At 44.2% G+C, this 16,494-nt stretch overlaps 1 protein-coding gene across 1 annotated transcript in view; it reads right to left on the bottom strand.

Annotated features, from left to right (window-relative positions):
• LOC138261495 (glucagon receptor-like) overlaps window positions 1-16,494 on the bottom strand; it is a 562,622-nt gene that overhangs the window by 46,140 nt on the left and 499,988 nt on the right. Inside the window, exon 14 of the mRNA XM_069210480.1 lies at window positions 6,950-6,991. Within this exon, the coding sequence (XP_069066581.1) occupies window positions 6,950-6,991 (42 nt within the window). The remainder of the gene's footprint in view (window positions 1-6,949; window positions 6,992-16,494) is intronic.

The raw sequence follows: 16,494 nt of genomic DNA, 5'->3' as shown, positions 1-16,494 counted from the left end.
CAGTGTCTGGGGAAAGGGACGCTGCCTTCACTGCGGAGGAGTTGGAGAAACTGGTGGATGGGTCCTCCCCCAGTACACGCAACTGTACGGTCCTCCAGACAAACAGGTGAGTCAACTGTGTGCATGGTGGATGGCACATGATTGTATGGAGTGTCGTGGATGGATGGGGGGGGGGACAGGTCAGCATGTGAGGATGGTGTGTGTATGTATGTCTGGGCCAGGGTGGGAGATTTGTGGGCAATGTGTGAGAAGAACTGTACAGGAGAGTAACATCAATTACAACTTCACTTTTCCTCTAGGTCAGCGTCCACCAGAAGAAGGGTATTTGGCGTGCCATCGCCAAGGGAGTGCGGACCCTGGGGGTCTACCATAGACTGAGCACCCACTGCCGTAAAAGATGGGAGGTCCTGCGCCGCTGGAGCAAGAAGACAGCGGAGGCCAAGCTGGGGATGACCTCCCAACGTGGAAGAGGTGCCCGTCGCACCATGACCCCCCTGATGTACCGGATCCAGTTGGTGGCATATCCTGAGTTGGATGGATGCTTGAGGGCATCACAGCAGCCACAAGGGGGTGAGTATAGTCTCATTCAGCTGACTCTTCACGCTTGACGAGGTGTCTGGGTGGGGGAGGTGGGCTGTAGGTTCCCCTAGGCCAGGGCAGATGCGCAAAGGTAGATCATTGATTTGCAGGCTCATTCCCACTCCAACCCCAAAGGTGGTATTTGCACTCTACACCTAGTCAGGCTCCCATGGGTTCTTGCTGTGAGTGCATGGCTTAGTGCATAGAGCTGCTCCCTGTGTGTTGTGTCCGCCAACGGTAGTGGTGTTGCATGCATTGACCATGTGTCCCCTTTCCCCCCCCCTTTTGTTTTGTCACCCTGCCCTTGCGTGCATTAGCATCATCTGGCGGAGGAGAAGTGACACCGGAGCAGGAGGGAACTGCATCCCACATGGCCCTGGAGCGTGCAGTAATGAGTCAGAAGGCACCAGTGGGACGGAGGCGAGGGGAGCTCCACGACGGGGACAGGAGCAGACACCAGCGACAGCGACTCCTCCTCTGACGGGAGCTCCCTTGCGGTGGCAGGCACCTCTGTGCCCACCGCATCAACCGGTACAGCCGCCACCCCCCTACCAGCACCACCCTCCCAGCAGCCCCTCATCGAGATTTCCGTGCCCGCTCACCCAGGAGGGTGGGCATCTCCTTTGCACCAGGCACTTCAGACCCTGCCCCAGTCAGCCCTGCTGCCCTCAGTGAGGAGGCTATTGACCTCCTGGGATCCCTCACTGCTGGGGAATCTACCATTTTGAATGCCATCCAGGGTGTTGAGAGGCATTTGCAGCAAACAAATGCATACATGGAGGGCATTCATTCTGGCCAGGTGGCCCAACAGAGAGCATTTCAGGCAGCCATTGTCCCTGTGTCCAGCCTCCCCCCTCCAACTTCCTCCACCCAGACCCAATCCCCTGTACCTCAGCCTATCCCAAGCACACCATCAGACCAGCATGCACACTCATCAACACACAAGAGTGGACATGGCAAACATAAGCACCACACATCCCACCGGCACTCACACAAGCACCATCCCCATGTAGACACACCAACATCCACTGCCTCCACTGTGTCCCCCTTCTCCACGTCCTCCTCCTCCCTCCCTGTCTCGTCTCCACTCACACCTGCTTGCACCACATCCTCAGCCACTACCTCCATCACCAGCATGCCCATCACCACACACCGCTCACGTGCAATCACCACCCCCACTACCATTCATACATCCCCTGTGTCCTCTCCCAGTGTGTCTGTGAGCCCTCCTCCCAAACTACACAAACGCAGGCACACACCCACCCAACAGCCTCTGGCCCATGCACATTCACCCAAATTCAGCAAACGTACACCTCCTACAACCACTACCTCTTCCTCCACTCCCAAACCCCCTCTATCTTCCCGTCCCAGTGTGTCAAAGAAACTCTTCCTTGCAAACTTTGACCTCTTCCCTACACCTCCCCCCCGTCCTTCCCCTAGGGCCAGGCTGTCCAGGTCACAGCCCAGCACCTCAGCCACCAAATCCTCCAGCACATTGGTCCCAGCAACTCCGGTCATATCGCAGACGCCACCCATCAGGGCTGCCAGTGTGCCACGTAGTGTGGCCAAGGAGCAGGCCATTCCGCCACCTGCCAAGGTGAAGAAGGTGCCCACATGCCGGAGGGAGAAGCCGCACCTACCAGCAAGCAAGGGCTCCTCCAAGCCAAAAGATGACAGTACCAAGGCACCAGCAGCGACATCAAAGGTGGGGAAGAAACACAAGCCGAAGAGCAGGTCAGGACAGGGCAAGGTGGGTCCGGATGAGGGACCAGAGTCACCCCTCCCGTCAACCACAACATCAACCTGTACGGCGGTGGACACCGCCACCTGCACCGCCACCAGCACCGCCACCTGCACTGCCACCAGCACCGCCACCTGCATGTCTGCTGTCTCAGGACCAGTCCCCAGCATCATCCCCAGTGGGCAGCCATCCGAGGCTGCAGGAGACGTCCTGCTGTGTCCCTCAACAGGTGCATACACATGCAACACCGCCAGCATCTCCGCCACAGACACCGCCGCAAGCCCCGCCACCAGCCCCGCCACCAGCCCCGCGATGTGCTCACACAGTGCCACCACAGTTGACATGGCAATCATCCCCAGTGAGCAGCCATCCGAGGCTGCAGGAGATGTCTTGGACCCTGCCCAGCATACATGAGGCATGACTCCCAGCACTGTTTATACCTGCAGGTGGCAGGCGAAGTTGCAGCAGGGTGGAGTGTGTCTCTGCTTCTATGGAGTATCATGCTACCTGTTCCCAGGCAATCTCGTGGCACACACACCCAGGTGAGGGAATGGGACCTGCCACACTGCATGTGAAGCTCTCTGAGCACAAAGCCTGCTCCAGAATCAGTGGAGAATCACATCCACTACCTCAGTCCTTGACAGGATGAAGCACTCTGGGCACAAAGCCCCCTCCAGACCCACTGGAGAATCACATCCACTACCTCAGTCCCAGGCAGGAGTAAGCACTCTGGGCACAATGCCCCTTCCAGAATGAGTGGAGACTGTTATCCACTTGAGAGACTGTGGCTTTGCACTCCCCAGGATAAAGCAGTGGGCAAACCACCCTCTGGAAAGACTTGAGAGACTGTGGCTTTGCACTCCCCAGGATAAATCAGTGGGCAAACCACCCACTGGAAAGACTTGAGAGACTGTGGCTTTGCACTCTCCAGGATACAGCAGTATGCAAACCACCCACTGGAGAGACTTGTGAGACTGTGGCTTTGCACTCTCAAGGATAAAGCAGTGGGCAAACCACCCACTGGCGAGACTTGTGAGACTGTGGCTTTGAACTCCCCAGGATACAGCAGTGGGCATGGAGCCCCCTCGCGGAGCAGTGGTGTCGTCCGTTCATCCAGCTGAGGTGCCCCCCTTCCCATCCCCCTGAGGTGCCTGTTTATTTTCCATCTGTTTTTCACGGACAATGATTTAATTTATATCCGGACTTGTGCAGTTGGTGTACATATTTGTATATACTAATTTTTTAATTGTCCCTATCTGATATTTAATAGATTACACTTGTTACAATCATTTCCTTTTGTCCTTGCATTCTTCCAGGGGGTGACGGGGTGTATATGCAATGTTGCTGCATGTATTTGTGTGTATGGTTTTGTGGGTGAGGGTGGGGGTGGGGGTTTTGAGTGTTGCGTGTGTGTGTCACTATCTTTTCCCTCCCCTGTGTGCTTGGTGCAGTACTCACCGTGGTCGTCGCCGGTGTCTTTCCTGCTCCTGATACAAGAGGAGGTAGACCAGCATGGGCAGGACCTGTAGTTTGGCTCCATGGCATCCTGATTGTTCCTTGAGTGTGGAGAGGTGAGTGGTTTCCGTTCCAAGTCCTGTTTCCGCTGTGCTTTTGATAGCGTTGGTACCGCCCCGGAAAAGGTGGCGGATAGGCGTGTTGTAATACAGTGGGTGGTACATTGGGTTCCGCCTGTCTGTTGGCGGTTACCGCCGCAGTGTTTGTTTCTACTGCCGTGGCGGTCGGAGTGTTAAAGTGGCTAAGTTGTGGGTTTCCGCCATGGTCGTGATTCCATTTTTTTTTTCGCCGGCCTGTTGCCGGTATTACCGCTGCTTTAACACCGACCGCCAGCGTTGTAATGAGGGCCTTAGTGTCTGGGTCTTTGACATTTTATATTGGGGTTCTGCAGTCTTTGAAGTTCATACTTCTTCTCTCTTTCTTCCCCTTGAAAAGTTGTGTCACTGTGGGAGAGAAGCCGAGCTGATAGTCCCACAACTCAGGCCATGGGAATAACTAGAATTCACACCTAAATGTCAGCCACAGTGATATGTGCATCAAACGGTTAACCTCGGGTATCCATGTACTCCTAGTAGGTAGCCCATACCCTTGTTTTTATGTTTTTGAGGCCAGCATGGAGCAGCTGAAAACTGGATATCCCTCATGAATTGCCCAGGATGTGTGCAAGCTGTGAAGTAACCATCATTTGTCCATACCATGGCCACATCACACAAACAGGATTTAAAGCATCATGGAGAATGCTGACCTTCATTGATAGTCGCTGGGATGGATCTCATTCCATCATATTTGCTGCAAATGTAGGAGGGCTGCAGTAAACACCCTGATTTATTTCTGAGATATGCGAGTCTTCATACAGCTCTTAAGAAGGTCATGACACAAGGCACAGCATAGTAAAACACTGATGGCAGTTTGAATGCATATAGCATACATAGAACACACAGCAAACTGCCCTGCTTCTTTTGCAGAGTGAGCATCACATAACCAAGTGGCTGCTGAGGAAGGAGTACATGCAGCTTGATGTTAGCCACAGTGTGGAAATAGTAGTTGGGTGTGACCCTAACTGTAAGGAAACCAAGACTTGCAAGAAACTATTTTAGAATTGGTTAGCACCAGTTCCAACACTTATACACAAGGCATGAAGGTTGTGCGGAGATGAACAGAAGCATGAACGCTAATTAGTATTAGCACAGAATAGCGGCTGCTACCCTGACACTCTCATTGGAACCCCTAGCCTTTAGTGTCATGAAAGCAATCGCAAGAACAAAAAGTAAATGAGAAATTGCAAAGCCAGTAAGCTTAGGTTTAATGTGCTAATGCATGCACCGCTAGCACATAACAAGACAAAGAATGGAGCCAGCAGGAACTTCTAGTAAGGGCTATAACTGTAAAGCAGTCAACCATGCAGTTCAATGCAAGTTGTCAAGCGGAGGCAGAAGGATACCCAAAACAGACAACTGTATTAGTTGTGAAATGAATACTGCACTAGGCTCAGCCAAGATATGATTGACAAAGCGTCAAGATAAATGGTTGAAAGAGGCTTGCTGAAGGGAGTCAATAGCTCAGTCTATGAATATTGTCGACAATAAGATTCAAGTTTACAGTCTGTAGTTTCCACTCCTTGTCATCTTGTAGGATTGAAGGGCGTGATATGGCATCCTGGAATGGTCGTGTTATACTCCTATAGGATGTTCTATGTTTAGAAACACAGTTGAGGGAGATTCTACTGGCCAGTAGAGGACCTAGCTAGCAGGGGAGGTTTATTAGTAATAAAGCTTTTATTGTTCATTTGAATCTGGGGTTTCTGAGCTTATTTTACACTTGAGGAGCAAATAAGAAGCTATTCAGGAGCTAAGATTGGGACAATGGGGTTCAACCCAGTGGTGTCCATAAAGTTCAGCGAGACTGTTACCTTCCACTATCCTGGCTTTTTGGTTAACTGGTGTTGATGGATATAAGGCCAGGGGTGGCTCATCTCCAACGGCGGTAGAGCGTCGCCCCCGCTCCCCGGCCAAGAGACAGTAGATGAAAAATAAAACAATAGTTCCATTATCTTTTTATTTTTCATCTGCTGGCTCAGCCAGCTGGGAGGGACAGGGCTGGGCCCCAGGAAGTGGGAGGTGGGAGGAGGGGAGAGTGTACCTAAGTGCGCATGTGTGTTTGGCTGGCTGTCTGAGGCCGGCCAAACACACATGCGCACTTAGGTTTCTCCAGCCTGGCTGTGTTTAACAGCCGGGCTGGAGAAACTGCACAGACCCCAGCGCTGTGTCATAGCGGCTGTCGCTGTCACCCAGTCCTGATGCTGCTTTCATGCTGGGTTTTGTATGAAAGCAGTGCCATGATTGCTGGGTAGCCTGTGCTGGTGTCCAAGTGAATGCTGGTACACCAGAAGAGGAGGGAGGTGGTAGGAAGCGACGGAATGGCGAAAAAGGTAAGATTCTTTCTTTTTTCTTTTGTTTACCCCCCCCTTCCTCATCGTCCCCCCGCCCTCCCTTGACATTTGCAGCAGCTGACGCTGTATAAGGGAAGTAAATGGGTTTGCAAGGCATTTCTTTCTTAGGCAGCAGATTAAGGAATGAGGAGGGTGGAATAAGGCAAAGCAAAAATTGTGTGAGATGTAGCACTGGTCCAGATAGAAGATTTGGATAGGTTATTGTGACCCAAGTGCATCTCCTGCACACATCACACAGTTTGGGTCAGATTGGTTGGCTACGTTGGGTGAGTGTGTGCTTTTTAGTGCTGACAGGTGTAGGTCTGTGATGGTGTCAGGAAATGTAGGGCCTTGGCTGAGGAGTATTTGGGAAAAGGAAGGTTTTGCAAATGATTTGCTCACAAGTGAATGAATATACAAATATGCGTCAGTGAGTAAGATTCCCACGTATCTGAATCAATTCTATGGATAACAAACCTGAACTATGAAATTGTCTACGTGTTTTATTCAAAATTTGCTCACTTGTCCTCGTTAAATGGAAACATCAAGGTGAATAAAACCTTTAACTATATATTTTGCTTAGAAACCCCGTCTTCCCTTTGGCACCATGTTGCTGCCTTAAGGGGCCTCAGTGGTTACATGCATTGTATTTACAAGAATAAGAAATAAAATGACCCCACGCCTACCTCCTTGTTGGCAAAGCAGTATAGCACAGCCACCATGAGTCCCTGAAATAGAGAAAGGACAGACGAATGAGGCATTTACTCTTCAGAAAAAGACTAATACATTTTAGAATTTTTCTCCCTCCCCTGTCCGCAGTCACAATACGTAAAACGTGAAGAGACGGTAGAACAACTCCACAGTTAAAAATGTAGAGAAACTGTGACAGTTGACAAAATGATCAGCACAAAATGGGGTCAACCAAGACAAACATACTTTTCTTCATAAGCAAAAAGAAGAGTGGTGCCTACATTAACCATAACAAAAAGGATGATTGTACAAGAGGGGTTTAGACTTGGTGCCCTGTAAACGAGGAAGAGAACATGGCCAGCTTCTATTGAAGGCCCTTCAAAGATGTCTCAAAACTAGGCAGAAAATAGATGCTAATAACACCAGTTCTAACAACTTAGTACCCAGCTGGTCAGTGACGCTACAAAGCTTCTCCTCAACCTGTCCACCAGCTGCATAATCTAACAAGCATTAGCAAAGGCAATATGTCAGAAGTTCACTGGTGTGATGGTTTATTGCTTTTAAATTCAAGCATAAATCACAAAAAAAATGTAGAACTAAAAAACATTGGTCACCTACATGTGGCTGCTATGTGCTTGCAATAACAATTTTCAAATTAAAAATATTCACTGATCTGGTCTCTTTATTAGGGATAGCTAAAATAACAAACATTTCTTTTCTGCTATGTATTTTTTATCATTATTTGTGAAGGAGACAAGAATAATTCACCAACAAACCAAGCAATCTGTGTGTAGGCATATACAATGTTACAGTGTCACTAAAACACTGTATTGCAGTAAGTTTAAAAATGAGACGGACAACAAATCACCATCAGCCGAGCATCCAAAGTAAGGCAAAAGAAAGGTAATTCTTAAAGTTAATTTAGAACAGGGATACTCAAAGTACGGCCCGCGGGCCCCATGTGGACCCTCTGACCTTTACATGCGGCCCCTGGGGCAACAGGAGCTCGACTCCGCACTAACAAAAATATAACACACAGACACAATCATTTATTTCAAACTTAACTCGTGTTAAAGAAAGGAATTAACTATGGACTCCTGCACTTAATTTTAGAAACGCCTTCATTTTAAAAGACATCTTGCAGCATAAGTGTAAAACTAAGACAGTCTCTTCAAAATTAAAAAGGTGTATTTAGTTAACATGCAGAACCTTTTCGCCTTAGTACAATTTGTTTTATCAGCGCATTGAAATGTATTCATTTATAAATGATAGTTTTCAAACATAAATTTGGAAACATAAATTGGAAAACATTAATTATTCCCCTTATGCTGAGAACACTACCGATAATAAATTTAAGAGGCAAGTCACTTGGTATGTGCACTTTACAGGTGGCCTGGGTTCCTATCATACATAAACAACATTATAGTTTATTAAATCAAACGCAGAATCAGGTTTTGTGCAGCACACACCATGAATCATGTATTTTGAGGTCATCTTAAATGTGATAATGCAGAAAAAGGAAGGAAAGTGACACTAAACAATTGCCTAGGATCACACAATTTGGAAAAGTGGGTAAGCCGGGGTTAATTCCAGGTTTTCTGGTTGCCCACTGTTTATTTCAGCAACCAGATGTATATTCTTTGCTTCCCCTACACCTACCTTGCCACCAATCCCCCTAGTCACCCCACCCGACCGCCACTGCCCTGGCATCAATGCGGCCACAGGCACGTCACAGACCAAACTTTTTGGCCCCTGGAAAAATGTTTGTGAGTACCCATGATTTAGAACATGACTATAATGAAGCACACTTTCAATCAGCTTTGTCACAGAAGGAAAATGAACTATTTCCCTATTTTCCCTGAAAGTGAAGGGAGCCAATAGGTAAAGTAGACTGACCCATTTCCCATGCTGTGTGCTACAAGTGGGCACAAGCAAAATGTAAATGCAATTGGAGAGACTAATGGATGATGAAGCTCGCAGACAAAAAGATCCTTTACGTATGTATATCATGTATGGTATTAAAAAAGGGAAAAAACATTTGCCTGACATGACAAGGAAAGCTGCCTTAAAGGACAGACCTAAAAATGCAAAAAGACGTTTTGAAAATAACCAAGACGGACTTTCACTACACAAAGAAGCCGGAGGTATGGGTCCTGCCATTCCAGAAGGCACGAGTACATTGAATATACAAGAGGGCTTCAGACTCGGGCTCTGAATGTAACTGTTCACATACAGCTACCCCCAAAGGAAGCGGAGAACAGGGCAAAGATGCATACACGATGTGAGAGGAGGAGACCGGAAAACCTTCTAAGAGCTACAAGATGTGGGAGAAGACACAAGAAAAACCTTCTAAGAGCTAGGACAGTCCTGGCCCTTGATATACCTCTGTAAAAAAGTGTTGTTCAGAGATTTTCATTTTTGATTTGTGTTTTTGTATCATTAGAGAAGTAATTTAGCTTAGGTAGACATTGCTAATCCGGGCTGATTTTTCTTTTCTGGATGACATTTTTAATATGATGTTAAAATTATGTTGCAGTGATGGTTTAATATTTAATTAACCATGAGACCTATATACTTCATTTTAGTATCAAAACATAGGTTTTGGGGGTCATGTACTCTTAACGAGATAGAAAATAACTTCTCAGAGCAATAGTTCCACCATTTTCCAAAATGCCAGCTCTATAATGATGTGTTTCAGCCATCATACTGGCAATTTCTTTTAGTATTGTTTTTGTTTCAGGTTTTCTGTTGATTCAAATTCGTAAACATGAGCGAAGCAGTTGGTAGCAGGTAATTTTTATCTACTGACAGAGTGTTGCTAACTACAAAATCTGAGGACTCCTTCAACAAAGAAAAATGTATCATATGAAAAACTAATCCGAAAGAAAAGCTAACATCAACTGTGGCTGGACAGAAGAGAGTTTAAGATGCTGCAAAAATACGGCAAGATGAAGTTCACAAAATATTGAAACTGATGGGTGAAGAGGATCAAATATTTTATCATTGTAACAAGTGCTACAAGTCATATACAATGGAAAAAAGCCTAGACAAATGTCATAAAAAATAGCTGAAAACAGTGAATCACAACAAAAATCTGACTGTTCTGAGAAAGCGATGACAACCAAACTCAATGCCCATCCACTTAGAAGATCAATGGCTACCCCTTGTCCACCTCCAACAACTGATCAGAAAGCAGAGGATCTTCAATGTGTTGTCTGTGGTTTAGCCAGAACAAGGGCCAAAGGGATTGACGATTGAGTCTCAAAGGGCAAACATGTTTGTATCTGCAGCTAGTTTCTTCCAAAAAGAAGTTTTTAGCTGAGTAGCTGATCTAAACAGCGAGGTAAAAGTATTTGCAGCAGATTTGTATGCCCACCCAAACTGCATGTATGCATTCATTCAAAAATATGAATGTACAATGTGCTCCCAGCACCAACGTAATCGCCTGCCTTAAGTTAAGTTTGCACTCTTTCAAAAAGCAAATTAAGTTTTAAAGCCACTCTTTAATGCTGGCTATAGGTTCACACTCAGTGAGAATAGAGAAATAATGGTCAACATTGACAAAACTGTATTGATCCAATGTAATTAAAATAAGATTTTTCTGATGATTGTGTACAAGGACAGAATTCATTTTTGTCAGTCTAACAAAAATAATGAACCACTTATTGTGTTCTCAGCTAATTTGAGTCCTGAAGTTCTTGCTGCCAAAATAAGATCACAGGATGCAGTAAAATCACCAGAAACCATTTTAAAAAACACCCTGAAAGATTTTGATTTTGGATTTAATGACAAATTTTGTGAGGACCCAGAGCCTCACAAATCATGGGAGTCAATAAGAATGCCTGATGTTGTCTTAACACTTTTTTTACATCATTGTTTAATATCAGCAAAGCAAAACTGTTACAAAACTAAGGCCCATATTTATACTTTTTTTAGCGCCGCATTTGCATCAGTTTTTGACGCAAAAGCGGTGCAAACTTACAAAATACAATTATATTTTGCAAGTTTGTGCAGTTTTTGCGTCAAACAAATGGCGCAAATGACGCAAATGCCGCGCTAAAAATGTATAAATATGGGCCTAAAGTTTTTGAGTTTGGAACAGAAGCACACAAAATTGATGATGGCTTTGAAGATATAAGTGAAGATGTGGAAGACAGTCCCATGAACCGCCGGGCTTATGCTGTACAAATGTACCGTCTTTTCCAAATCATGTTTTATGAATTACATCACGGCAAAAAGAAAATTCTGCTACACATGATGACAGCCCACACAACCTATGACAAGTGCAAAAGTAGAGAGCTAATCACTTCAATGTATAGGATTGGTGTACAAGTTATAATGACATAGTACAGAGCAGGAACTTGTTAGCAGTCCATGCAGTAAAATCTTGTGAGTCCGACAACACACCATTTCTAAGTCACTTTACCAGGAAAGGATTAACAATTGCTGCTCTTGATAATTTTGATTTTGAGGACAGCTCTTCTTTGTCTGGAACATCCAGCACACATGATACTACCATGGTGCTTTTTGAAGACTGGACCAATGAAGTAGCTGCTGGAAAACAAGCTCTGTCAGCTGTGGGCATAAACAAAACAAATCTGCTAACTTATAACCCAACTGCCTTGCCAACATGTGCAAAATGACTACAAGCCATCAACATTTCATAGTCTACCAAAAGGTTTCAAAGTGGCAGAGTGCATGGATCTTCTACCTGATGCTGCGGTCCGCAAACCTGATTTAACTGAATTTATCATATCACTTATTCAGTCCAGACTGTACGATGAAGAATAGCTAGTTCCTCCGTGGGCTTGAATTCATGCCCTGGTCTGCCAGAATACTGTCCCACTAAAGAAGGTTGGGTTTTTACCAGTAACACCGTCTCCAATCACAAACTATGCAACAGTATACACAGCTCTAAAAAAATTCAAAAATGTGCGTGCTCAGCTTGAAGACTAGGCTATCCTGCCAGTTTTCTGAGATGGAGGTGTTTTCTGTATTGTAGCTGACATTTTTATGAGCAATCCAGTAAAATTTGATGATCTTTATCCAATTATGGGTGTTTTCCACAATGTAAATGTTGTGTTGCGGTGTGCAGGAAGTTCTCAGTGGGTGTGGCATAGACGATGCACTTATTGAGCCTGAAATCTTTGGAAGCAAAACTGTCCAGTCAGTATTAAGCGGAACCCATTATGTTAATTTGTTACAGGTTATGCTCATCATATCTGTGTCTATAGAAACATTGCTTTGGAATGCTTTCTGGAAGAAGAATGCCAAATTAGGTTTTGCATATCTTATCTCAGAAGTGAACAATGCACACAGTGCACTTCATTCAAAAGACATAATGCAAAGCCTGGCAATTTCAATTCACTCAGTTCAAAATCAGAAAACCTGAAAAACAAGTTTTTAGAGTTTGTCAAAGAATGTGAAGAAAAAAAAGAACTTTGCAAGTACTAGGGAAATGTTTTACACAATAGCTCTAGTGAAAAACATGGTACATGCTGATCAGGAAGGTGATTGGGAGCTGTACGTGAATACTATGTAGTCACGGATTACTGTGTTTCACAAATTCGATTGCATAAACTACTTAAGATATGGGTCAGGGTATTTGGAAAGTGTGAAGAATCTAGAGGTGGAAAACCCATACCTTTACAGAAAATTCATTTAAAGACAGTTTGTGGCGAAAGACAGAGAGAGAAGGTTCAATACTGTGGCTCCAGTTAAGAAACTGGAACAGACGATCCAAAGATCACAGAAAAGCTCCAAGAGAATTGTTGGTCAGACACAGTAAATTGAATATGTTGTTCAAAGACAGCTAGTTTACCATGAAGTGCTTATTATTTTAAATGTTTTCAGACAGATGACAAATTAAAACTTAATGGACCATCAGGAAACTGTTCCTTACCATGCACTTGTGGGAAAGAGAGGGGAACATTTTAAGCTAAACGTCCATGCTTTAATTGCTATAGAAAGAGTTTTGTCCAGCCAATGACTACAAAACAGGTTACAAAAAAACAACTTTCTCAAGCTCATGGAGAGATCGCTGTAGCAAAAGATAGGGTTGACTTGATCAAGGACTTCCTGTTACATGATCTTCTTCCAGCAAACTCATTATTTGATGGAGATGCTGCAACCAAGCCAGTGAAGCACAAACTCGTAGAAGAGCTAAAAAAAACCTTGCACCTGAAGAATTTCAATTTGAAAAGGTTTCCTCATTAAAAACTGTTGAAAACGGCTGTTTTTGTGAACCATATGTCACAAATGCAAATGATCAAGATTTCATCTATGGAAATCTTCGGAGAGGTAATTCAGATTGTTCTACAGATATCAAAGTCAGTGTGCACCTTGCAAGAACTCCACATTGTCTTTGACAGGTATCTTGAACTATTTGTTAAAAAATGGGAGAGAATCAGATGAAGTTCTACAAGTGGAACAATTGACCTTGCCTGCATCAAAATTCAACACATATACCTGTAGAACTTGATCAATTCTGGTCATCAACGTCGAACAAGATGAACTTGGAGATGTTAACTCACCAAAACATTACTGATGCTTCATTGAACACTGAGTTTTCAATTACTGTAAGTGCAATGATTATCAATGAGGAGTTGATGCCTGCAGAGATATAATCAAAAGAACTTAACAGCAATTGGGGGAAGCTGACCTTCGAGTTGTGCCACATGTTGAATGGGCTGTTCAAAATGGTTCCTATTGAGTCACTATACTGTCAAATGACACAGATGTTACTATTGTGCTAGTTAGATTTGTTGCAATGTTCATAAGGCAGGGATTGTCAGAGTTAGGAATACGTTATGGAACAGGCAAGAAAAGAAAAATCATCCCTTGTCATTTTCTGTACATGAAACTTGGCCCAGAGATGCCAAGTGTTCTTATCAAGGCACATTATCTCACGGGTGATGATACCATGAGCAAAACTGGAACAAAGCTTGGAGCTTTAACTCCTCAGCCTGTGAAGTTTCTTAAAGGATTTGCTGAAACAAAAGAAGAATGTGATTTTAAAGAAGTATAAAAATACCTTGGGCATGCGTGGAAAACAAGCTCTGACTGTCACACATTTCAAAATCTTCGATGCAGTGAATTCAAAAGAACAGTCCTGCTAATTGATCTTCCACTGATGTTATATTCTGTGCATGGACACATTAAAAGAGGGTTCTACTTGACTAGAAGATGTGTAAATGTTTTGGATCATGCATGTGTAGAGAAATTCTGTGTGAATTTAGCTGGGAATATATTAATGGGGTGCTACATCCTACAACATTTCTAAAGCCTTTACCCAAAGAACGTACACATACATGTACTTGCAAAACCTGTGTTACAAAAGATGTCCCTGTCGATATGCTCTTCTCAAACGTTCAACATCCTGCAAATGTACCTTGAGCGATTGCTGAAACACATAAATAAAGTGAACTATGAAAATGTGTCTAAAACCGGAATGGCAAACACTATTTGTTTCATATTCAGATCATAAACATTATTTGGTGTATACATAAAAGGATTATTCCTCTATTATTGCCACTGTTTTGGAAAATGGTGGAAGGGTTGCTCTGAGGAGTTATTTTCTATCTCGATAAGACTACTTGACCACCAAAACCTATGTTTTGACACCCAAATGAAGCATATAGGCCTCATGGTTCCTGAAATATTACATCATCACTGTAACACTTCGGCCAGTTTTAAAAATGTCGTCCAGAAAAATTTGTCCTGGATCAGCAATGTCTACTCAAGCTAAGTTACATATCTAATGATCCAAAAAAACACAAATCAAAAATTAAAATCTCTGAACAACAATTTTCTTACGGAGGTATATCAGGGGGCTGGGATTAGAACAAGTGCACTACCTGTTCATAGTTATCCACAGATTCAGTGGCAGATCGAAGCTTAGACAGAAGCATGGGGACTCTCTGGCTTAAGTATACCATGTATTGGGGATTGAGCCAACACAGAGTGCAATAAGACTCTTGGTTAAATCCTCACCCTCTGAGGCATTTTAAAGTTGTACACACACAGTGGTATTTGCACACAGTACTGCATATTTAGGGTTGATTCACACAGTTGTGCACACTTGAAAGTATTGCAATTGTGTACTAACAAGTTCACAGTTGGGTGTATCACACAGCAGAAGTGCACATCTGGAGATGTTTAACAGAGTATTCCACACATGTGAGGTATGTGTGTTGCTATGTGCACTTGTGGAATGCTCCCAGCAATGCACATTAGACTTGGTGCAGAGAAATGGGCACCTGAAAGTATTTCACAGAGGAGTACCCAGTTGTGGGACCTGTACAGAGGAGTGCACTCTTGCGAGGGATTTGCACTGGACAGTGTAAATTTTTAAGTCTGAAGTGATCTATGCACCTGTTTCTCGTGCCACAATTTGCCTTTCCTCTGACCTCTTCCCAATCACCAATCCTGAGATGACAAGTGTTTACTTTTGTCGTGGAAGAGCAGCTTTATGTTGACAAATATCTGTCTGATGGCAACTGAGGTGATGAATGTTACCAAAGCTTCTTTGTGAGGCAGATCAGGACATGACGTGCCCTGTGTTCCCGACTTTGAGCAAGACTAATTAATTTTAGAGAGAGCGAAAAAGACACTTTAGAGTTATTGGGTTCTGGAAGGCTTCAGTGAACATAGGGTTACCAGATTGCTCCATGTCATCAAGAACGCCTTACCCCAGTTAAGTCTTCCCTATAACAAGCCATTAAAATGTGGAAATGTAGGCCTGTTAGTGCACCATAAGTGAACCAGAATAATGGTTACAAGAACACATTTAGTTGCTAAATTAAAGCCTAGAACTAGAAAGCAACGTCCTCTATGACTTGGATCCATTTGGTAACCTTACTTTAACCACAAGTGATCAGGTACCATGCCCTTGGCACTACCCACTAGTCCTGTGGGCTGCTGAAGATGGCCAACTACAGTATCTAGAGCTGCTTGCCCTGGCTCTGCTCTGTAGAAGGAAGGGAATAGTAAGACAACAACATGATATTCTCGTACTCTCACCAACTCTCACATGATCTGGAAGCAGCCATATTGAAAGTAGACCAATTAAGAAAAAGCCATTGAGTGACTTGAGGTTGTTTCCAAGCCTCACTACCTCCACCCAGCATAATTATTATGCCACTTTTAATGGCATCAGACAACCCTAGCCCAGTGATGACCTAACACAAAAAGGAAAAGACCATATAATCTTCTGTCTAAAGTAGCATTTAAGAAATAAATGGAGGTCTATGGATGAACGGCATTTATGCATGTGGACCCATTTTAACTCCACTAACATATTTTTTCACCTGCCTCAGATCCAAGGTCACTTACTGCTGGCATAGAAAAACGCAAGAGAAATGATCAGTTATAGAATATCAAACCCTTCAGTAGGTCTATAACATGAAGCCTCACAGACCGACTTGGCTTGCTCAACCACACTGATAACACAAGCTGTTAACAGCTTGGAACTGCAGCAACCAACATAACCAGAACATTTTCTCTAAGTTATCATCATCTAGTATTTAAAAGTGCAAAGAAA

This window comes from Pleurodeles waltl, chromosome 10, assembly GCF_031143425.1.
Source record: "Pleurodeles waltl isolate 20211129_DDA chromosome 10, aPleWal1.hap1.20221129, whole genome shotgun sequence".
NCBI lineage: Eukaryota > Metazoa > Chordata > Amphibia > Caudata > Salamandridae > Pleurodeles > Pleurodeles waltl.
Note: the sequence above shows the minus strand (reverse complement) of the source record. Positions and strands in the feature narration are given on the sequence as shown.